Source organism: Chaetodon auriga, chromosome 17 (genome assembly GCF_051107435.1).
Source record: "Chaetodon auriga isolate fChaAug3 chromosome 17, fChaAug3.hap1, whole genome shotgun sequence".
In the NCBI taxonomy this organism is placed as follows: domain Eukaryota; kingdom Metazoa; phylum Chordata; class Actinopteri; order Chaetodontiformes; family Chaetodontidae; genus Chaetodon; species Chaetodon auriga.
Genome location: NC_135090.1, coordinates 19,550,584 through 19,573,029, shown reverse-complemented (window position 1 = coordinate 19,573,029; position 22,446 = coordinate 19,550,584). Strand labels below are relative to the sequence as shown.

At 42.3% G+C, this 22,446-nt stretch overlaps 3 protein-coding genes across 9 annotated transcripts; 2 read left to right on the top strand and 1 right to left on the bottom strand.

The window, feature by feature from the left end:
- The first annotated feature begins 4 nt into the window (after positions 1-4).
- Positions 5-7,980, top strand: mbpa (myelin basic protein a). Of its 7 annotated transcripts, XM_076754260.1 has the most exons (8): positions 8-272; positions 2,229-2,324; positions 3,421-3,447; positions 4,681-4,701; positions 5,140-5,198; positions 6,130-6,213; positions 6,327-6,347; positions 6,773-7,980. In XM_076754260.1, exons 1-8 carry the CDS (start codon positions 153-155, stop codon positions 6,927-6,929), a joined length of 585 nt encoding a protein of 194 aa, XP_076610375.1. In that variant the 5' UTR covers positions 8-152; the 3' UTR covers positions 6,930-7,980. The 7 variants fall into 7 exon arrangements, with proteins under 7 accessions (XP_076610380.1, XP_076610375.1, XP_076610376.1 ...); XM_076754265.1 differs by lacking the exon at positions 5,140-5,198 and having other exon boundaries at positions 5-272; XM_076754261.1 differs by lacking the exon at positions 6,327-6,347.
- Positions 7,981-10,218: 2,238 nt separating this feature from the next.
- zbtb22a (zinc finger and BTB domain containing 22a) lies at positions 10,219-15,601 on the bottom strand. The gene is made up of 4 exons (XM_076753854.1): positions 15,105-15,601; positions 13,473-13,691; positions 12,552-13,320; positions 10,219-11,701 (listed from the first exon to the last, which is right to left on the bottom strand). Exons 2-4 carry the CDS (start codon positions 13,677-13,679, stop codon positions 10,590-10,592), a joined length of 2,088 nt encoding a protein of 695 aa, XP_076609969.1. The 5' UTR covers positions 13,680-13,691; positions 15,105-15,601; the 3' UTR covers positions 10,219-10,589.
- Positions 15,602-15,798: 197 nt separating this feature from the next.
- On the top strand, positions 15,799-22,350 carry scn1bb (sodium channel, voltage-gated, type I, beta b). The gene is made up of 6 exons (XM_076753858.1): positions 15,799-17,014; positions 17,099-17,265; positions 18,027-18,264; positions 18,925-19,066; positions 20,779-20,853; positions 21,835-22,350. Exons 1-5 carry the CDS (start codon positions 16,966-16,968, stop codon positions 20,846-20,848), a joined length of 666 nt encoding a protein of 221 aa, XP_076609973.1. The 5' UTR covers positions 15,799-16,965; the 3' UTR covers positions 20,849-20,853; positions 21,835-22,350.
- The last annotated feature ends 96 nt before the right edge of the window (positions 22,351-22,446 follow it).

Sequence of the window (22,446 nt, the reverse complement as noted above, 5' to 3'; positions counted from 1 at the left end):
AGAGGATGACACCTTCAAAGACGGCCCCAAAGAGCTGCAAACCACTCTGAAGGAGCAGCAGAGCCGGGTGTTGGCGCTGTGGACGGGCTTGGAAGAGGACTACTGAGTATATAAAGAGAGGTCAACCCCACCCAACCTCAGCAACTGCTAGCATGGCTACGGCGAGCACCTCAGGGCAGAGCACCTTCGGACTCGGGAGGAAAAAGAAGAACCCCGGTCTCATGGATCAGATTAGCAAGTTCTTTGGAGGAGACAAAAAGAAAAGGAGCAAGGTGAGAATCTGCATTTCAAGTGATTCTTAAAGCTTCAACTTCATGTTAGAAACCCTGAAATTCGACATTGTACGACAACACTGAAAAATATTCTACCTGTTTGAAGTGCTTTGATGAATTTGGGAATGTTTGAAGTCTCAGTCAGTGTGGTTTCAACCAAAACTCAGGAATTTCAGTTCCTCCCTATCACCTGACAGACCAGTAATAATGATTGTTGTTGCTGCTGTCCTGTGAAAACCACATATCTCCCAAAAAAAAAAAAAAAAGCCCTGTTTTCAGCTTTAGGTCAATATGATAAATTTAAGATTGGGTTTGTAAAGGTTTTAATAACATGTAGGAGAATTTTCTCAACCCATTAAAGAACATGAAATACAATAACAATAAAATTAATCAGTACCACTTTTTGGAAAATTAGTGTACCATCCTGCAGGAGTGGTGATTAGTTTTACATTCTTCAGTTTGGGGTTTTGCTCCTTGCTGAAAGGCTTTCTGACAGTAGCAGTTTAAAGGAGCCGAGAGCACCGACAGCTCATTTCCCCAAAAAGACTCTCCTTAATTGAGGTTTGGATCAAAGATTTTTTCATTTCAGGCTGTTTTTTAATATTGCGGCAAAGATGCCTCCTGAGCAGCAGGATGCTGCCTGATTTTAATGTCACTGAAGAGGAAATTTCATGCTCTTGACATTGTTTTTCTGGATAGAAGATTCATTTAGTTTTGCCAGACTTTATCTTTGATATAGGTTCATGTGAAAACAACTCTTTAAAATTCTGAACATTTAATTATTTGGACCAAAATGTTGTTTGGATACTGAATTTTAAGGGGACACTTTAGTGTTGCTGCACTGATATACTGGAACATTTAGTAAATTATAGTAAAATTTACTATAATATCATTATTGTATGACTATTAACCTGGAAAATGAGTTGAGATTGTACATTTTACAGTACATACATTAACAGAAATAATGTTTGGAAGGAAAGCCTGAGCTATAGTTACAATAGATGCATGACCCCCATGGTGCAGGTAAATTTAGCTTATAATGCAAACCTGGTCCTGAGCTGCAGATAGAAAGTCTCAGACAAAACCTCTTTCAAGCTCAAGATTCGACACTGTGTGATGGGAGGGGCCCTCAGGGGTCAGAGCGGCTCTCATACAGACCCCCTTTCATCTTTTCTGAGTAGGTGCAGCACAGAGATGTCAGATTTTGTGTATTCATGAATTTGTAGAAAGATGAGTTTGAGGAAGAGTTTTCCCTCGTATATTAAAGGCTTTCTGTCCTGCACATGTAGTGAAGTGCTAAAAGAAATCCACAAAGACAGACATCTGTATACATCAAAGGTATCTTCTCAGGGTTATTTTACTTCGTATACTTATACACATCTATTCTTGATAAACAGACATCAGTGTGGTTTTAGACATTTTGTGCCTGTGAGTGCAGGATGATTGGGTCGTCAGCAGTGCAGGCAGATATAATCACATGTGTGAAGCTGCTCTAAAGGTTGCGTTAACTGCACTTTTCATACAGACGAGACTTCTGACCGAACAGTCTCATATTGGATGGCAGTGTATCAGCCAGCTCCACCTGATAAATCTCTTAAATGTAGTATCACACTGTCGTCAACTTCAGCACGCTTCACTCTCTTAACTCTTTAGTATCCTACTTGCCCTTAATTGATTTAATTTGCAAACTTAATTTGGTTTCCTTCTCACATTGTGAGACGTGATACCCAGTGGGGCCTTGAAACTATTAGAATCATTACTGTAATTATTGTATTAGGAGGTATGGTGCAGCTGAGACCAACTTTCAGGAAATAAGTGATGGGTATTCAAGCTCACGCAAAGCTACTCCATCACGAGTATATACTGCATAAAAACAGTTTTCAGTGCTGCTGAGTTACATGCTGCTTAAAGGTCTGAAAGCCCGATGTAAGCCGTTGTTTCTGCTGATCCTCACAGGGCTCATTCCGGGGTCACCTGGCCACCTCACCTCAGCAATCCTCCACTCGCCGCCGGACCAATGAAAATGCTGTGGTGCATTTCTTCAGGAGCCTTGTAAGTGTCTTGGAATAGACTCCAGCAGGGATGACGTGTTTTTATAGGCTAGCCCAGAAGTTAGCATCGCCCTGGTTCCCTCAACAAATATCCAATGAGATTGTTCCATTGAATTTTGGATTATTGTAGAAAAGAAGCTCTGGAGCAAATACAAGTTTAGGATACTTACATGCTTTGTTTAGCAAGATTAACTCCACGAATGAACACCACTTTTATGATGCTAACGTTAGGCTATAAGTGAACTACACCAACTCACCGACAACAACTGATAAACCTACAAGTTGGAAATTTTGAGTTAGAATAGTTTGCTAAATCTAGAGTATAAACACAAGAAGGCTATAAAGGCGGACTAGCGAGAAGATGAGCTTCCCTGTTCAGGGTGATGACGTTTAATGTCTCACTTAGCCGCATGTTCTCAACAGCCTTTTTTAAAGCACATTAAAGCGTCACCATGTCGTAGAATGTCGTACGTTGTAGAACAAAATGTGTTCATCACAAACCTTATTTCAGGTATGCAACCAAAAAACCTATTCAAAAAAACATGTTTAGGGGGAACCGGAAGTGCATCAATGCTAACTCATTTCCAGGTTTTAGGACTCATTCCTGAAGCATTCTATAATATCATAATATCATGTTTTACATACCTTTAACCATGTGCATTAAGTCACTATTTGTTGCTTCATGCTAACATCCTTGGTTTTAATTAAACGGCTTCTTGAGCTCAGCAGAGTTTTAAGTACATTCGACTGTCATGAGCTGCGTAAGTCAGAACACACAACAAACCAGTTTCCTCTGTTTTATACTGTGTGAGTGTTGAACGTTCACTGTTTTCTTTTGATTTACTTTAAATCCAACTCTTGGCATCAATAGTGCGGCTGCGTTTCAGAAACTGCAGGCTAAACTGTTTTCCTCAGCTCCCTCACTGATTACAAAGCTGCGTGACTCCTTCATTTCCATACTGCTAAAAAAGGAGCTGGGGGACGTTTTCAATCAGCAGCTCGAATGTTTGTTTATTTCACAACAGAGTTTGTTGTTCTACTTTCCTGCCCTGCACAATCAGTCATTCTGTTGTCGTTTGTTGCTTGGTGTCTCTCAGGTTTCCTCTCCTCGTCCTAAATCCAGGGTGAGTCTCATTTTTTCACCATATCCCTTTTGTCGATCACTCCAGAGGTGTAGCCGCAGGGTGAAGATGCAGAGATGCTCTGATAATTCAAAGACTTCTCATCACTTATTAGTCATGATTGTCTGTGCTAATGTCCTACAGCTGCATTTTGAATGATGTTTTAAGCTTTTTTCACTGGACGCCTTGTGGTAGGATATTTGGGTATACACTGGGTACCTCTAAGCCATTATGTGTGGGACTTTTTGCAGATGTCATCCAACGAAAACTCTTGTATTTTTTCAAACAGACATATGCCATCAACGTAACTTGAAAGATGTTAGGCTCAAAAAACAAGGTTCGCCAGTCACACTGTGGTTAGGCCTAGTGAAAAGCTAACGTCAACATGCTAACGTTCACAGTGACGATGCTAGCATAGCATGTATAATGTATTTTAATGTTAGTTTTGTGTGTTAGTATGCTAACATTTGCTAATAAGCACAAAAAATGGTTTATCTAATTGGAAGCGAGCACTTTTTTAGCTAATGTTTAGCTTTTAGCACTAAACACTGGTCTATCATCAGTACAGCATGTAAAAGCCATGAGGATACATCCTGTGGAGAGTATGAACGTACCAATGTTCATTGTAATGCTTCTCGCAGACGTGGTGATATTTCACTGGATAATTGGTCACTTCCCTTGTTAGTGGCGCTCGATAAAAAGGCAGGATATCGTCGAAGTCAGCAGGCTTCATCCTCTGGGGACAATGAAAGCACCAAATTTCACTGCAGTCCAACCAAATGTTGCTGAGATATCTCACACTGCTGGCATGGCTTAAAAACTCCACACATACTGGCTTTAAAGGTCCACTGTGTAGGAATTAGGGGGGCCTATAAGTATCATCATGAAAAAAGGGACTAGTCTTTCACACTAGTTTTTTAACTAGTTTTACCTTTTCTGTGTTAAGTGTAAGGGGGAAAGTCAGTCTTTCTTCATTTTCAAGGGTCGCAAAACAAAAATGTTGGGAACCACTGGTCGACACCATAGATGTGACTAGCTGGATGAAGTATTTGATTAAACTGGTGACTGTTCACCAGTGGAGAGTCCCCACCTTTGCCTCTAATTTACCACCACTTCACGGCTCATCTTGCCGTCTACTGTCTTCAGCTGGATGGTTCTCAGACGTGTTGAGGCAGATTCAGGTGCCACCACAGTCTCATCTCATCATGTCACTGTCTGTTTCTTTTTCATGTCCAGTGGAGAGACGTCTTGGGTTTGGTATGTCACACAATCTTCCCTTGTCGAATCAAACAAAGGCCCAGCTGCTGACTGCAGCGCTGTGTGTGTGTGTGGGTGCAATGATCCCATTTCTGTTTGTAGAGCTCCTCTGCAGCTTGTCCTCTGTCTGCAGCGCACCTGTTACCTAACCTTCACGCTCGTCCCGTCTCTTTCTCACTGTGTCTTTCACTGCTTTGCTCCTTGAAGAGAAATATCTTTTATACCTCAGCATGTGGAATCGAGACGCGTTCAAGAGGAGAGCTGATTCACCAGCCTTCATGTACAGAAGCTGAAAGGCAAAGCTTACAGCAGCTCACTCTTGACGGATGCCACAGAAAATCACTTTCATTCACTCAGTCGAGAAGATTGAGATATTCGCTTTTGACACCAGCAAGTTTTGGCTTTATTGGTAAAGTTATTTTCTTTGCTTCAATCCAGAGCGGCTCACTGCTTCTGGATGACTTTGAAACAGCTCAACTATTTATGAACCACAACCGGTAAACATTTTCTCTTAGGACCTCTTGGCCTGCACCACCCTCCGCCTCCTGCTCCTCTTCTCTTTCTCACCTCTCTTTCGCTGTAACACCTCCATCCCCTCTGTGCCTGGGATGACTCACCGATTCATCTGTTTCGTCTTCCCACGTTCTTTGTGTCTTCTCATCTGTCTGGTGGCTGTGGACAGCCTCATGTGTGTCATTTGACGGTGATGATGAGTCTGTGTCCTCTGTGTCGGACAGTTCACTGTGGACTTTTCTTCGTCTTGTCACCCATTTTCTTCCCCCTGAAGGTTGACTGACTCTGCTCCTGTCACATGTCCATGTTTTCCTCCATGTCTCCGTCCATGTCAATCACTCACAATAACAGAGACACCCGTTTCTTCCACGTCACACTGCTGCTGCTGCTGCTGCTGCTGCTGCTGCAGAGAAACCACATACCTGCAGTTTTGTTGTTTTTCAGCTTGTGGCAAAGTGCATTAAAAACTCATTTGACAACATACGTCCACACACCAGAAGGTCAGTCCCAACGTAATTAAAGAGGACGGATGGCAAACAAAGAAATATGTGCAAAATGTCCAAAAAGTGCAAAAGTTTCGGCACTTATAAAGAAGCATGCAGTCTTTTCTTCATTTCTGAAGGGCGTATGACTTGTGGATATGTGTTTTTTTTGTCCAGCAACAGCAATAACTGTTCCCTCGATAACATTTTTAAGCAATTGCTCTTATGTTTGGCATTTTGTTAAAGTAATGGGAGATCTCAGATGCTCTAAGATAAAAAATCTTTACGAGTTTCATCTCGTAAGGAGAAAAAGGCCATCGTGTAAAATGAATTAAACGTCTGGTTAAAGGTTAACCCATGACAAAGCAGCAAACGTGGTTTCAGGCGCTGGTTTCAGGTCTCCATCCGTGCTTATAGAGCATATTTTTTCTAGGCCTCGTCGCCGCGTGCCGAGAGCACAAAGTCGCCACTCAGAAGACGCAGAGACCAAAGCACACTGTCCAGACTCTTCAACCTGGTGAGCTTCCCACACGTTTGCCTCCACGTTTCACCCAAAGTTTCTTCCTTGTGTCTGTAAAACTGGGCTTCATAAACGCTGTTTCCTGTCTGTGTTTGCCCAAAATGCAACAGTGATGCTCTCATCAAAGATCAGTGAGTAATAATTAAATACAGTATAATGACTCACCATTTCAGTTGTGTTACTTTTCATTCATCCTTTCATCAACACGCTTTCACGGCAGCCCTCCATCATAAAAAACTAATGAGCTTAGAGCAACATTTTCATTTCTACAGTGACATCACATGTAAACCCAAATATTACATCTCTCACACACACATTCATTGATTGTTTTCCTGCAAAGGCCATCTACCTCGACCTCTTTTGAGGCTTTATTTTCAGTGGATAATCTCTTTGAATCCCAGTAAACTGAAGCATTTGACAATCAAATCTTTCCTGAACTTTCAGCACAGTTTTAACCGAAAACTCCACCGTCCCAGATTGCTCTAAGACGCCATCTCTGGGGACAGGAAATAAATGTTTTTCTCAGCCACCTCATCATCCTCTTTCCTCTCTCCAGGGAGACACCAAGTCCCGTCCACCCCCTAAACGCTGGAGCACCATCTTCTAAGCTCTCCGCCGAGGAACAAACCACAGATCCGACGGGACAAGACGAAGGAGGAGGAACAGATCTGCAAGCGGCGGACTCACAACCTCAAGAAATGTTAACCCACTAACATGCCTCGTGTATGTTGGGACAGTGACACCACATTGACACAGTCTGAAATCCACTCTCCAGGAATGTAGGTGGTCACTGTGCCAGTTTTGTTTTTAATCCTACTTCCAAACATATCCTGAGTCAGTAGTTATTTAGCTGTTTATAAGAGGTTTGGTCATGCTTTCGGTAAAATATCTCCCTGTAAAAATCCCCCACTCAAGTATCTTGGTCTGATGGTGCTAGTGTCTGCTGTCTGAGGTTCGTCCATGGCAGATGTTCGTTTTTCTATTTGTCTCCTGTCATTTTGTACATGAGTGACGCTTCGTGTAGCTCGCTGCTCTCACCCGAGTGAGTCCTGTTTGTGGTCGTTGTGCTTGAGTGAAACGTATGTTGCAAAGAAATGCCTTTGAAAACACAACTGGAAACCTACAGTATATGAGCAGTGTGGACTCTAATGTTGTTTTTCTGTAACCGTTTTGTTTCAGTGTAATTAATAAACATGTACAGCATGATGTCATTTAAGCCTATCAAAAAATAAAATGCCCTTTTCAGATGCACTGTTACATACGACTGAATAATTCAACTAAAAAATGTCCTAAAAAGAACTGCCCTGCTCTCTTTTTTCATCTCATTTATTGTGAGTTATCTGCACCTTTAATTAAGTTTGGAGTTTTAATGTGTTTTGTTCAGAAGATGACAGACAAATGTTGGTGTTTTCCGATGGTCAGATAGTAAGTGGTTCAAAGGTTTATGGTGGAAGCACTGAGATGGAGCGAGGAGTTCAACACTGAAGGACAGTATGTTGATTTCAAATGTTCTGATGCATAACTTTATTTTGCTCATTTGTACATGCTCTGTTTGTATGTTTACTTTAATGGAAGAGTCAGAAGAACTGTAGAGGCGTTTTTGTTGTTGTTGTTGTTGTTGTTGTTGTTGTTTTCTGGGGTTGCTGACGTGTGGTGGTGCTACAGGAACAGGAACTGATACTTAGAGAACTGAGCGTTTCGTTTCCTCTTAATGTAAAACTCTAACTGCAAATAAACATGTTATGTCTTCTCTCAGTTATTAAATGTTCTGTTGTCTTCGTCATTTCTACAATGCGTACACCTGGAGGAGCTCATGCATGTGTGTCTGTCTACTAATGTTTGCGCTAAAATAAAATGATTCACATTTACAAACCTTCATTTTCAGTTAGCTATAAATATATTTTTTTTATTTTTCTTTTGGTAAATATGCTAATAATTTCCTTGCCTGGAGTTCAGGAGGTAATATCACCATCACGTCTGCATACGTAGCTGGAGCCAGGGGACAGTTAAATACTGGAAACAGGGGGAAAAACTGTCCAAACAATCAGCCGAACAACAGCTCTAAAGGTCACTAATTAACACAATATGTGTCATTTGTATAGTGTAAAAAAGTGTCCAGCCCAGTCACCAGAATAAGATGCTGGTATTGTAGGTTTCTGCTGTAAGTATCAAAGTTCAGATTACTGCTGTGTGAGTTGTTTACCATCAGGAGGAGGAGGAGGAGGAGGAGGAGGAGGAGGAGGAGATGATGATGGCAGCGTAACAGCTGACAGCAGATACCTGTTCAAACCGTGTGTCTTGCAACAAATGTGTTTGTAAGAAGAGGTCAGAACGTTTTCCAGAATTCAACAGTCTTTTTGAGTAAAGAACATAAAGAAACGTAAAGTTTTAACACATCTGTGGTTTTCAGAAAGGCAGATGGGTGTTAAGACAGTCAGTCAGCTAATTTATATGGACATCTGGGATTTACAAAACGTACGTCGCCCCGGTTCATCAGGTAAAGAGCTTCTTCTCTCGTCTCCCAGGCTTTCTGCAGGTAACTCGCTAACCTCAGTGTTTCAGATGTGAACAGGAAGCTCAATCATTGTGCATCGTCCATATTCATAAAATTAATGTTTCCATGTTACTAAACTAGAACTGTGCAGCTCCCAGTGAAAAGGGAAATAGAAAACAAGATGAAACCTATTTTCTGTTTCAAACAGCACATGAACAAACTCACTTTTCTTCTTCCAGACTGACAAACTGTCCTTTCCAACAAACCTTTCTGTGAATGTATCACGACTACAAACTTGACCTATAAATGGTACCCTGATGTTTGTAACCATGACGCTGCGACGCATCTCATCATGTCAGCTGAATAACTGAAGAGGGAAGAAATACCGTAAAGTATGGACTGTATTATCCTCCACCTCAACCCATGATCTACCACTGGAAACACTCCCACACACTCTTGAAATATCCTCTGGAGGCCAATCATCCATCTCAGACAATAATCCCAATATCAAAGTGTTCTGAAAAACATGATCTCCACCGCACTGTGCTGCTCATTCTGTCCTACATTCATCCCAACACACTCAGAGGTGGGAAAAACAACGTTTCTCATCATTAGAAATAACGCTGAGATCGAACATTTCAAGGACAGCTGCCCCTAAAACCACAATTAGCAAAGAGCTCCGTCTCCCCTCCATGCAATGTTCCTGCGATAATTGGCTCAGTGGCGCAAAACCCACATCACACAAAGGGGAAGTGAAAGGCAATTTTTCCTGTGCCAGACACATTTTCACATTCACATACAGTCCAAGCCTGTCACTGTCGTTCGGCTGTACGCTGGCTCGTGACAGATGTCTGCTACGAGAAAATATCTCCACAAGTGCTTTAAAACAAACAGAATCATCTGGTATGACACACAAGCTCAACCCAAAAAACTTTAGAGTATTTACTCTTAACTGTTGTGTACTTCCCTCTTCCCTCATCTGAGCTATGTTATTATTATTAGCAGTATAATGTCCAGGTGTTACATGTGTATGTATAGGAGGTTAAATAAGAGTCGCATTCATTAACTGGGTATCTTTCAAGGTTACAGGGTTTCACAACTGATGGAGGAAGCTGCCTTTAAACAGTCAGTGAAGACCTTTTGAATAATTTGGTCACAGGAAAGGGAGGCTGCAGAGTTGAGCAAGAGAGACCTCTGGTGCTCCACCACTGTGCTGCAAAGGACCTGTTCTAAAATGAGCCGAACGCTTCTGGAATGGTGTCTTAGGATGAGTTTCAGTGTTAAAGAATGCACTTCAGTGACCTAAATTAACCAAAAATGTTCTACACTGAGCCTCAGGGTTCTAGAACGACCCATGAAAATGACCCACAACGGTTTAAACGGAGGGTCGGGGTTCTAGAAGGAGTGTTCTACGAGAAACATTCCAAAACCAATCAGAAAAATACCAAGTTTTTCTTACCATGTATGGTAAGATTTCTTTCCTTTACACAGAATGAGCACAGAAAGCATTTTTATAGCCTCGTATTTATTTTCGATGCAGATCGATGGCAAATAATTTATGTGCAAAATTAACTTCATTCGGGCTCAAGAAATACATTCACAACACTGCTGGTTACAGATGGACAGTTTACAGCATCACTAAACAGGAACTGAGCCTACATGGCACTGCACAAACCAAGAGGGACCGCTTGAATAAAGCGAATGATTGTTCTGTTTTTAACACTCATGACATGAAAAGATAAAATGAAAGCAGCTGTTCCAAGACGCCTTCAGTGATTTCAGTCTGCGGACTTTTAAATCAACATGTAATTCACCGTCCTTCTCGTATGCATCTATGGACACACAGTTTAAGCGCTGCAGACCGGTTTCGCATTAATGTTTAATTCCCGCTAAAGCTCTCACTCGCCTCCTCTTTAAAATCATTACTGCCGGTGTTCAAATTTTGTGACTGAGTTCTTAACTGATCCACAATCCCAGACACGCTGCCCAACAGGCCGCCCATGCCGCCCTCCATCTCCCCGTGAAAATCCGCCTCCTCCACTTTCACTTGTCCTCCCGTCGCGAGAAAAGCCTCCCCGTCTTCAAATCCGTAGCTGTAGCTGTCATCCACACCCGGTGTGCTTGTGCTGTTGCTGTTGGCGGACGAGCTGGAGGCCAGTCTCTCGCATCGGGCCTGATGCCTGAGGAAGCTGTCCCTCCAAATGACCTTCTTCCCACACAGGCCACACTCATAGGGCCGCAGCCCTCCGTGAGTCTTAAGGTGCTTGGTTAGATGGTGCTTCATCTTGAAGGACTTTGTGCAAACAGGACAGCCGAAGGGCCGTAGATTCAGGTGCTGCATCTTCACGTGCCGGTCGCGCATACTCTTCAGGGTGTAGGCTTTGCCGCAGTGGCAGAAGTGGACTTTGCCCGTGTAGGGGGCGCCGGCGAGGGACACCGAGGATGACGAAGATGGGGTTGGGGGTGACGGGGGTGGCGGAAATGCGGCAGAGGATGGAGACGGATTGCGATTTGAGGTGGGGGTCAGTGAGCCACCCTGTCCCGCGCTGGTGGAGGGCCAGTTCACCTCCGAGCCTGCCATGGTGAAGTCGGGGGACACGGGCACTAAAGGCCTCTGTGAAACCTGTCCCGTGCCGTCTTCAATCTCATCGTAAGTGTCTCTGCTGAAGGTCCCTTGTGTGAAACATTCAAAGTCCACATCCTCCTCCTCCTCGTCCTCCTCCTCGTCTTTACTGCAGCTGCCGCCCTCGCCTTCCGGCGGCCTCTGCTCTTGTTGAGACCAAGGACCCGTCTGCCACTGCAGCCGGGCTGAACCTGGGCAGGGGGGGCCCAGGACTCCCTCACCTGTTTGGCAAGCATGAACGCCGGTCAGGCCTGAGGAGGGGTCACTGCCTTCCAAGTTTCTCTGCGCTTTTTCCTTTATCTCCCCCACACTCGCCTTCCCCGTGGCTTGTCCGGCACCTGCGCTCTCATTAGGAATCGGGTGGAAGCCTGTTGGAGAAAGGTGTAATAAAATCAAATGCAGATAGTGACAGTATTTCAATTCAGGCCATGTACAGAACAGGAAGGCGTACAAGACGCAGCACAGAGGAACAGCCTCACTGCAGGCTGCGCCTCAATACTTTAGTGGTGGTATTGACCTTAATCGGCCTGTGAGGAGCAAAACTAAGAGGAGCAGACTGCAGAGGAAGTCTGAGCAGATTCAAAATCATGTTCTTATTTTTTGATCAACTTAAAATTAAAAATAATTCATTTTTGGCAAATGTTTTGCATGTGAAAAAGTCAACAATTAACATTTTAGAACTGTTTGAGAAAACACGTTTTCATTTCTAATGTTGTGGTATTGGACTCCATGATGATTAAAACTTGAACAAATAAACAAAAGCCTCGGTACAGGATAAAATACGAGTCAATGCCAACTTGTCTCTGCTTCAACTGTTGCCTGGGTAACACACTCGCTGCCTTTCTTCACTAAACACACCACCTTCAGCTGAAGTCCCCGTGCAAAGGAGGCACAAAAGAAGTGGCCTGAGTCGTGTTGTCGGCACCGCATGCAAGACATTCTGGTTGTTGTAGGATTTTACACTTTACACTGATAAAACTTTTCTTCTCTCACAATAAGGCACCATTAAAAAATAACTGAATATTTCTGCTACATAAGTGACTTTTTTCTCTTTAACTAAAGAACGATATTTGAGCCAGTAAAAGGAAAAAGTATAATTCAACTTTGCATTTAATTCATTTTTTTACATCCAGCTATCAGTATGTCTGGTTAAGATAAATATATATTTTTTTGTTAGACTTAGTAATTGTGTTTAAAGTGAAATGAGGCTGTTCTTACCACAGTGTCCCATTTGTGCAAAGCCTTCCTTATTCTCCACCGCCTCCTCTCCGACCCCTTCATCCGCCTCAATCTCTCTTTTGTCATTCTTCCTCTTCTCACGTGTCTCATCACTGTCGCCGCTCTCTCTATTCTTATCAAGCCTATCAGCACTCGGCGGTGCTCCCCGCTGTTGAAATCTGACTTTCTGCTTTAATGCTTCACCACCTGGGAACCCCCCGTGGTGCCGGGTATTGTGACCAGGTCCATCATGACCAAAGTGGCTTGTTTTGCCATGGTTTGATACCCATGCCTCCTCGCAGCCGGTGTAATCACCATCCACGTAGCCAGGGAGGGTGTCCAGTTGAGAGTCGGCTAATTGCTGGGCTGATGAGGGCCGTGGACGCCCCCATCTAGGAAACTGCTGCGGGCGTCTCCATGTAGCTAATGGAGGCAAGGCATCAGGCTTCCTCTCCTTCCTTCTTCCCTCCCTTTCCAGATATAAGCAGTCGGTGCTGCTCGGGGACTGCTGGCGAGACGCCGTGCCGGGGTGAGCTACGGCAGCCTCTCCAGGGGTGACCTCTACTGAGGGCCGGGGCCTCTTCAGGATCTCAGTGCATTTGTCCACGATGTGCCACATCTGGAGGAAACTGGCCACGGTGACGTAGTTCACAATGTCATCATGTACAATGCTCAGCTGGCCTGTGTAGGCAGAACTCAGGACGCTCTCAAAGGCCACTGGGTCCATAACCGAGGGGAGGGAAACAGTCGTGACGTTCTTCAGTAACACCTGTTAAGAGATCAGAAAAAAGACATACTGAGTTTTTCTACATCTGGATAGAAACGTGAGATGAGTGAAGTGGCCAACAAACAACAAACACCCTATTACAAACAAATGGCTGTACACCTGGTAAACTGCACGGATGAGGTAGCCCAGCCTACCTGGTCATGAAAGTAAGGTGAGGATGCGGCGAGCACACAACGGTGGGCCCTGAACACTTGACCTTGCACCTGGATGGAGAGGTCGCACAGCCTGCCTTCTTCCCGCTGGCGGTTCAGATTGTCCAAAACAGCAGCACGAGCACCAGGGAAACACACCTGGACAGTCAGACCAGCTGGAGCAGCAGAAACACTGCAGGTCGGATCCATGGTCACACAAAACTGCAGAGAGGATTAACACATTATGAAGTGTAAAAGCGGTCCACTTTTTATGATATTTTGTGTCTCAATACACTTTTTTTCTCTTTCTTTATACGGTATTTAGTACTTATTTGGGTGTTTGAATCCTTTTTCTTGTATACATGCATACAATGTATATAGTTGTGTATTTTTCTAAGGTTATTTCCAGACAATGCTTCTGCTCTTCTACTTCCTTTCACAGCATTTCCTTGCATGGTAAATATCCTAATATTTATCTAATATTTTATTTTCAGTAAGTACAGTATGTGCTAATACTACAACACAAAAGGCAAATAATGACGGTGACATTGACATTTCAATAAGAATAAACTTTTCTTTGTTTTCATATTGAATCATTGCTAGTGAGGAGAAATCTATTTTAAATTCAGAAAGTTTCTACACTTACATGCATGAGAATATTTTCTATTGAGAGTACATTAGTTACAGCAGAGCTGAAATATTCAAGTAATTGAATAGTTGATCAACAGAAAATCTATCTGAAATAATTTGGGTGATTGATTGATCATATTTTTCATGCACAAAAATGCAAAAATGTCGTTTCAGCCTTGCACAGGTGAAGACTTCCTGCTGTTGTTTGTGTTGTATGATAATAAATTTCATGAATGAATGAATGAATCTTGTTTTTATAGATAAACCATTCAACTTGAGTAGAGAATATAATGGTAGTTAGGTTTGCCTGTAGAAAAGCGTCAGGGGTCCAGCTAACGATTATTTTCTTAATTGATTAATCGTTAGGTCTTAATCATCTATCAGTTCAGTTGTTTCCCGATTTTTTTTTCCCGATTAACGCCACCTAAACTACGTACTCCCCTGTCAAATAACTTAAACAAAGGAGCAAACTGTCACATCTGTGAAGCTTGGACAAGTTGTTTGGAAAGTCTGTCTGAACTCCACAAATCGATTACTTTCACAGCTTAACTTTCAATTACTTGCTAGCCTTTTATTTGTCAATAGACTATATATAATCAATTGATCGATGTATCGTTTCCACTCAAGCGTCAGATTGAAGAAAAGTAGATTGATTGTCGATACAGATATTAAATGATAACCTGTCTGGGCATCCAACACTGAAATGATTTGACATGAAGGGAGCTTCCACCTGATGCTCACTATCACTGTTAGCTAGCTAACGTTAGCTTTTTATGGTACGAAGCACTACCTTAGGTTACATGGCTCGTCACTAAACGTGTCATTAAAGGCAATATCATGAACATGAAGTCTGGTTACGGAACCAGAAAACACCTTTTTCGTGTTTTTGGTTCACTGCGAGACAGCATTCGTTCATGTATGCCCATTCCTGCGTTAGCATGTAGCTAACCAGGATTCACTACTTGCTAGCTAGCCAGTTAGCTAACGTTAGCTTAATTACGTTACCTTTGATATGTCGGTATGTCGAGCTTTTTACTTTTACGGGGAACGTCGCTAGCTATTTGCAGCACATTATTATCGTGAATTCCAGATACGAAGCACCATCGCTTGTTTGTGTAAAAAAGAAAAAAAGAAGCCAGCTAGTACATGCTAACAGCAGCTTGCCCGTAGGCGTAGCTGATGCTAGCTGCTTGACAAATCAGCATCAGTATCCTCACACACAACGTGAGTGGGTGTTTGGTGTGAAATTTGCTTCCAGTTATTACGAAATGCCATCACACTGGCCTCGTTAACCGGCTGCTTTAACCGCAATAACCTCAAAATGTAATTATATAAGATGAACCCACAACTACATAAGCCGTTATTAGGAAATTATTGGCTGTTCCTGCGTAACATGGTGAACTTGTGTTGACAGAAAGATGCCATCATTGTATCACCCCGCCCCGCTGGGGTTCAGTTAAAGGGCTAGTCCATCCGAAAATCAGTGCTTCGTGTTGTCAGGATTGTGAAAGCCCTTTCTTTCTCGTGAAATGTGCTGCAAACGCTACGCGAAGCCCCCGCAGCAGCTTCCAGACAAAGCTAAGCCGATGTCGGTTTAAAAACCAGCGGGGCAGACGTTTAACCAGTCGTCGCACACAGCATCTGCACAGTCATACGCGCACTGCCGTTTTACCGCAGTGCATCTGCAGCGTCCTCTGGTCGGAGCGACAGGGGTGCCGCTGTGGCGTAGGAGAAAACATCGTGAGCTGGAGCCGGACGTGTTTATTGTTTTGGGGTTTTTTTTATTTTTTCTCTCGGGCTTTTATGTAGCCGCGTGCGCTCGCGCAGATTCTTCTGCAATGCCAGCACGACCGAAGCATCTCTTCCACGAGCGCGGGGTCATTAGATAGGGGAAATTACAAGTCTTTCCACATTCAGCTGTCATCGCAGGAGAGGACAGAGAAAAAATTTTTTTCTCCGGAGAGACGCCTCAGCTCGAGGAGGGGAGGCCTGTAATTGAGGACAGTAGGCTCTGATTTCAGTGATCCGATTATGGACAACTATCTTTAGACCATCGAATTGGTCTGCATTAAATATTGGTAGCGTGTAGCCTGTAAGAGGTAGCCATTTGATTATCATAGAGCATGCAAATTAATTATATATGCACTGGCGTGTAAGTGTATTGTAGACGTTCAGTCAGTAGCTGGCATGTTGCACATTATATAAACACACATTTATTACAACTTTGCGTACCTTTGCTGTCTGTTATTTGCCAACATAAAGGAGTAGAGCATGTGGCCCCAGGCAGGTCTGATGATTGCTCTGTGCATCTCACATTAGGACCTCAGGGAAAAAGACAATCAAATCTCAGGGTGTTGATCTGGGGAACACTGTGAGTCACCGGATATCTGGATTGCTTCATATGCTACTTGATAATTAAGAGCAGAACGCCCACCACTTGAATGCATTAGTTGAATAGAGATATAATTGAGGGCCCCAAAAGCAGCAATAATTTGTGGCAATAAATTCTGTAACCAACAGGAAACTGTTGCTGGCTTGAGCCAAAGAACAGCGGTGCCACAGGACTGTTAGGACATCCAAAACAAATTTAGGTGTATAAGGAAGGTGTATCGAGAGACATTTTGCACTTTACAATGCATGTTTAGCTGGTAGCTTCCTCATACATATATGATATTTGCCTGCACTTTAATGACAAACAGCTTTTAAACTTCTTTAAATATAAAGAAAACCTTTGCAAATATCTGTTCAGTTATTCCAAACTTGGAGGTGCTCAGTGTATGAGCTCCATACTCGGAGCATCAGTGTCAGAGTTCGCACTTCTTCAGGCCCCTCTTGAAACAAAACAGCTCCTGTAACATCTGGTGACATGGCAGCGGTGCACCTACTGCTCCTCTCTCTTCTCTGCACCCTGTTTGGTGAGTTGAGCTCATTGCCCGTGGCCTACATCATCGTTGCTATCTCATCTTAAACCACAGTAATGCTTGCCTGTCTTTTAACAGTGTACCGGTGTCACGGGGCCTGTGCAGAGGTGGACTCTGACACAGAGGCGGTGGCTGGCCGGGGCTTCAAACTGGGCTGCATCTCCTGCAAGAGAAGGAGTGAGGTGGATGGTTCTGCCACCGTCGAATGGTACTTCAGGGCCAAAGGGGAGGCTGATTTTGTTCATGTGAGTACGAATCTGCTTTGCTGAAGAATTTTTAGTCTGATGCCAGCACAAAATGCATCTGACGCAGCACACCGCCGAGCACGCATCCTCAAAAAATCCAACTTGTCTTGGGCTATCTTCCTCAAGGCACAAGCTATTTATATATGCATATGCAGTGCACACCCGAGCTCTCTCCTGTCCTCTTTCCCTCCCTGCCTCACATACGTACGCCCTCGATTACATGATAGCGCCCAGTGCTGAGGTAGTCATGAGGTCCATATGGAATCGATTGTGATATTTTACACCACAGAGATCATTAAAGCTCCAAAGATGGCACATGACTGTATTGACTTTGTGTTGGATCCCCTGTTTGCCACTGAAGTGCGTGCTGTGGCGATGCAGCTGCATATATGGTGAACACTGAACTCATTTTTTAAAACTGTATCTGTCCTTATTGTGTTTATTTCCCTGTTTACTGAGTATTGTATATGAAGAGAATGACAGTAAATACTACTCAGACCTTTATATGCATGATTTGGGAACTCAGTGGATCTTAGTCCTCATCGATTGTCACACCAGAGGGAATATTCACATTTTACAGCAGTACAAGAAAGGCTAAGGAGGAAGGAAACCATTTTAAATAATAAATAGAACAAAAGAAGACAGTACAGAAATTACATTCAAAAACTATATACATTATATTTAGTACATTACAATACTTACACATGATTTGTACTTTGTGCAAATCACTTTGTTTAACTTCGACGTCTCTGTGGCACCAGATCTACACCTACAACGAGGACGGCCCCACCATCGAACACGACAACTTCATGGACCGTGTGGACTGGAACGGAAGTAAGAGGAGCAACGACATCCAAGACGGGTCCATATACCTGCTCAACGTCACCTTCAACGACACGGGCACCTACCGCTGCTTCTTCAACCGCATCCTCTTCTACGCTAACTATGAGTACAACACCGTCGTCAGCAAGGTGGTCCACCTCTCCGTGGTGGCTAAAGGTACGTCAACTGCATTCGCATTTAAAAGTACATTAATGCAGAGTGAAATAATGTTTGAAAATTGCCTCCTGAGTTTGAGCAATCAAATTTCAGTCCATCTCAAATGCATCTTGTATGCACTTACACTTTTTTGATATGCACCCAAAACCTATAAATTGACTAAATGGGTTCTTGGTGCAAGAGGTTGAGCATTTCCAGACCATAATGATGGATTGGAAGTCAGACTTGTGGCTAATAAGGTTGTTGTGCATAAAGATGGAGGGTTTAAAGAAATGGGTCTCACTCCCCTCTCTGCACCGTGAGCTAGAGCAGGAGGCATTCTTCACCGTGGATAGTCACCTTGCTCATTCAGCTGCATGTTTTTTTTTTATCTTTTTGAAAGCACGCTGTGCCCAAAACAGTCAGCATATGCTATAAAATAGAGTGTATAGCACTGGAACAGAGCAAGCAATTAAAAGCAGGTCTTTCTTGTCCTCAGGTAGCTTTTTGGTATCATTTTTTCATCAACATTCACAATGACTCACTCTCACTCCCTGAAATAGATGCCATCATTTGTTTGTAGATTTCCCAATAATGGCTACATTCCAGATAGTTTCTACCTTGTCTTGTTGCCCCTATGGCGTTTGTCTGGTGCTTCATTTACCGGCTTCCTGTGTGCAGCCACCAGAGGAACAGCTTCCATCGTGTCCGAGGTCATGATGTACGTGTCCATCATCGGCCTTCAGGTCTGGCTCCTCATCGAGATGATATACTGCTACAGGAAAATAGCAGCAGCTGGGGAAGAAGCATTACGGGAAGCGGCGTAAGTATTTTCACTGTATGCACATTCATGTCATGGCACTCATGACATGTGAAAACCTTGTAACTCCTCTTTTATTGAACGATTACAATACATTTGCTGATTTTTTTAGGTGAGAAGATTCTTTATTAGACTACTGCAAGCCTTTTAGTGACAAAACTTAGTGATTAAACTAAATCGTCATCACTTTGGAGATACAAGGTTTTATTCGCTAACATTAAAACCATATACATGCACGTGTGTTGTAGCGCCCAAACAAAGTGCTGGATTTTTGAGAAAAATACCTAAATGGATATTTGAGAGTCTTAAAAAAATCCAGAAAAGATATATCGACCATTATGAGTTTTTAACATAAGCAACCATTAAATTTGGTTTTTAAAAAACTGAATGGCTAAAGTACTGAACAGGTCAGTTTACTGCTGAAAAAACCTGACTGGAAGCAGTGTTTCTAAATTACCTCAAACAATTCTTTGGTGCTTAACATACTGCAGTTTGTTGTTATTTGTTGTCCACTGAATATGCCAATATAGATATATCTTTCTGGCTTGGGCTTGCAAAGCTTCAAACAGCACACACATGGGTTAAGGCCCGGTCACACAAGCATTTAAAACAGCAATTAAATTCATTTCACTGTGATTTATCTTAGCTGTTTACCAACAGAAAGCTGTCTTGACAGTTATGACCTGTGAGTCCAACATGAGAGAAGCTGTTGTAGCTTATTAGCTCAGTTGCTCCACTTTTCTTCAGCCCTCTTCTGTCTGTCCTCTCCACCAAAGAGGAATGGTTTACGGGCAGTTGTGAGATGTAGGTCGATGGTACAAATATATCTCCTGAATAAAGTGAACTCATTGTCCCGTTGCAAGTGAAATAACAAGTGAACTGAAAGCTAACAAACAGCTAACAGACGTTGTTTCAAGCTAAGTAGCAGCTAACTGATGTTTTTCAAGCTAACTCACTGCTAACTAATGTTTTTTTCAATCTTAATGATATTTAGCGAGTTCATTGACATGGAGCACATTTTTTTACCTCTTCAATAACTTTTCAAAATACAATCATGAGGACTAAATACCTGTGTTAGTAAATGACACAGTACAGAGAAAATAGCATTTTCTTAGCTGACTAGTCTGTTAGCAGTTAGCTCGCCAGCTACAGTAGTTCATCCACTAGATGCACATATTTTGCACAGCTGAATTTTGCTGACACACAAGAAGTGTGAGAGGGCCTTCACTCTAAGAGCTAATTCCCATGCTTGACAATGTGTTCAAAATAAGGCATTTGATGTGGAGAGCTTTAAAGAGTGTGTATCCATGAATAGTGCCAGACTTTATTCATGTATTCCTACTGAAGTCTAATTTAAGCCTTCAACGTCACATTGTTTCGTCCTCACTTTGGTTCTTTTTGCTTGTCCTCTTTCCTCGTTATTTTTAAGAATATCAATGTGTCCATGGTGTCTGTGTGTTTTCACCTGTGTCTCTTTGTCTACCATCTCACGCGCCCTGTGTCTGTCTGTCATGTTTGTCGTCTTGTCCCGTCATCCTCCCTAGTAAAAACCAAAACCTCCCTCCTGTAAGTCAAAAGAACACAAAAAAAACAAAGACCTGTCATTTAACCTGAGCTGTGGTGTTTTGTTTTTGCATTTTTCACCCATTTCATTGAGCTAAAATAAGGTCTCACACTCTGATAACCACTGTTTGTTTTTTGTCCTCTCCGTCCAGAAATGCTGAATATTTAGCGATAGCCTCAGAAAGTAAAGACAACTGCGCAGGAGTGCAGGTCGGAGAATAGCACAGGTATGTTATCATATGTTGATATGAACGTGAACGTCAGCAGCATCATTCCACAGTGAGATATCCACCATTTAATGAAGAGTCACAGCCTTATATGACATTTGTGTGACGGTATCCATACAGTAGCACCAGTGCTGGCACTGAATACTCACTCACATTCATTGTACTCTACCTATTCTGGGACTTTTTTTTTTTTTTTGCTTTCTTGCTGCGTTACATAAGATAAATGTCATTTTAACACTTTGGTTTGAGTACAGATTAAACAAAAGAGATATTATGTGTTAATGAGTAAGCTTCATGGATGATGATAGGCAGATTTCAGTGTGGACAGAGCCAAGCTAGCTGTTCCCTCCATTTCCAGTCTTGTTGCTAAGCTAAGCTAACCTAACCGTCTGCTGGCTCCTGCTTTATATTTAAAATACAGACGTGAGAGTGCTATCGATCGAAATGAATAATGGAACTCATAAAATGTTTAAGTATTCCTCCAACCACTCTGTCCTCCCATTTTTCCCAGGTGTCTCTTGTAAAAGAATATGTCCTAAGATGCTTCCAGGTGAAATTAAAAGTTAAATGAGGTTAAATATATTCAGGCAAAGATCTTGTGTGGCTGCTGACAGCGTTTATCATGCGACAAATTTGATGTCTTTTGTTATAAAAAAAAAAAAAAAGAAGAAAAAAAAAAGGATTTTTGAAGTATATTTCTGAAAAAATGCAGTATCAAAAAAATAATTCAGCACATTTACTGATAATTCTGACACATTAATGCCATTTTTTGCTAAAAGTAATGTCTAATACAGCCATTGGCCAATACATTGTACCTTTATGATGGTTTAAATGCTTTAATTAACTGTACCTGAAAACAAGGAACTTAGTGTAGAATGCGGAGGCACTACTGTCTATTGCTGGATTGGATTTACTTAAAAAAAAAAAAAAAAGGTTTTAAGTGCCATTAAATCCATTAATACCTGTTGTCTTCATCCTCAGGCTTCTTCCGTGGACAGAAGACATCCGTCAACCCTTTGACCTGCATGTAGACAACTTGAGGGAAAAACTCCTCTTCACCTCAAGTCTTGATTTTACCTTTTCCTTGACAAAGATCACAAATGGATATGACATACAGAGAGCATGGTACCAGCACTGTATATAGTATTCTTCCCGCAAAAGCATGTCCCTGCACTTACATGAGAAACCATTATGCATTAATGAGCCACATTGTCAGAAGCATATACTGTACATACAGTATTTCTTTAAGTATATGTAGTCACACATTTATATAGAATGTAAGTGGTACTATGGCGGTCTGTTGGACTCTGTGAAGCTGGTTGTAAAAGAAAGCTTTTTACTAAATCATCACGTAATGTATAAAAAATGAGACACACAACACGTATGGTAAAGTTATTTCTAAAATAGAATGTGATGGACTATGATAAACTGTCTTTGCAGCTGCTAGTTGTCCATTCAACGAAATCATAAGATGTACTAATAAAAACTGATAAAGTACGTGTGATGGAGAAGTCTTCTGTTGACGCACCTCACCGTGAAAATTTTGCTGATTCGTCTCATAAATATTTTAGAGCCTTTAAATGGACGGCTGGT

Bases quoted from the DNA above. Each gene is read 5' to 3' on its own strand.
- zbtb22a (XM_076753854.1), bottom strand. From the start codon at position 13,679: ATGGATCCGACCTGCAGTGTTTCTGCTGCTCCAGCTGGTCTGACTGTC. The intron at 13,321-13,472 runs GTAGGCTGGGCT...ATCTCTTAACAG, and splicing joins CACCTTACTTTCATGACCAG to GTGTTACTGAAGAACGTCAC. The intron at 11,702-12,551 runs GTAAGAACAGCC...TTTCTCCAACAG, and splicing joins TGCACAAATGGGACACTGTG to GCTTCCACCCGATTCCTAAT.
- mbpa (XM_076754260.1), top strand. From the start codon at position 153: ATGGCTACGGCGAGCACCTCAGGGCAGAGCACCTTCGGACTCGGGAGG. The intron at 3,448-4,680 runs GTGAGTCTCATT...TTTCATGTCCAG, and splicing joins CTCCTCGTCCTAAATCCAGG to TGGAGAGACGTCTTGGGTTT. The intron at 6,348-6,772 runs GTGAGTAATAAT...TCCTCTCTCCAG, and splicing joins GATGCTCTCATCAAAGATCA to GGAGACACCAAGTCCCGTCC.
- scn1bb (XM_076753858.1), top strand. From the start codon at position 16,966: ATGGCAGCGGTGCACCTACTGCTCCTCTCTCTTCTCTGCACCCTGTTT. The intron at 18,265-18,924 runs GTACGTCAACTG...TCCTGTGTGCAG, and splicing joins CCTCTCCGTGGTGGCTAAAG to CCACCAGAGGAACAGCTTCC. The intron at 19,067-20,778 runs GTAAGTATTTTC...CTCTCCGTCCAG, and splicing joins GAAGCATTACGGGAAGCGGC to AAATGCTGAATATTTAGCGA.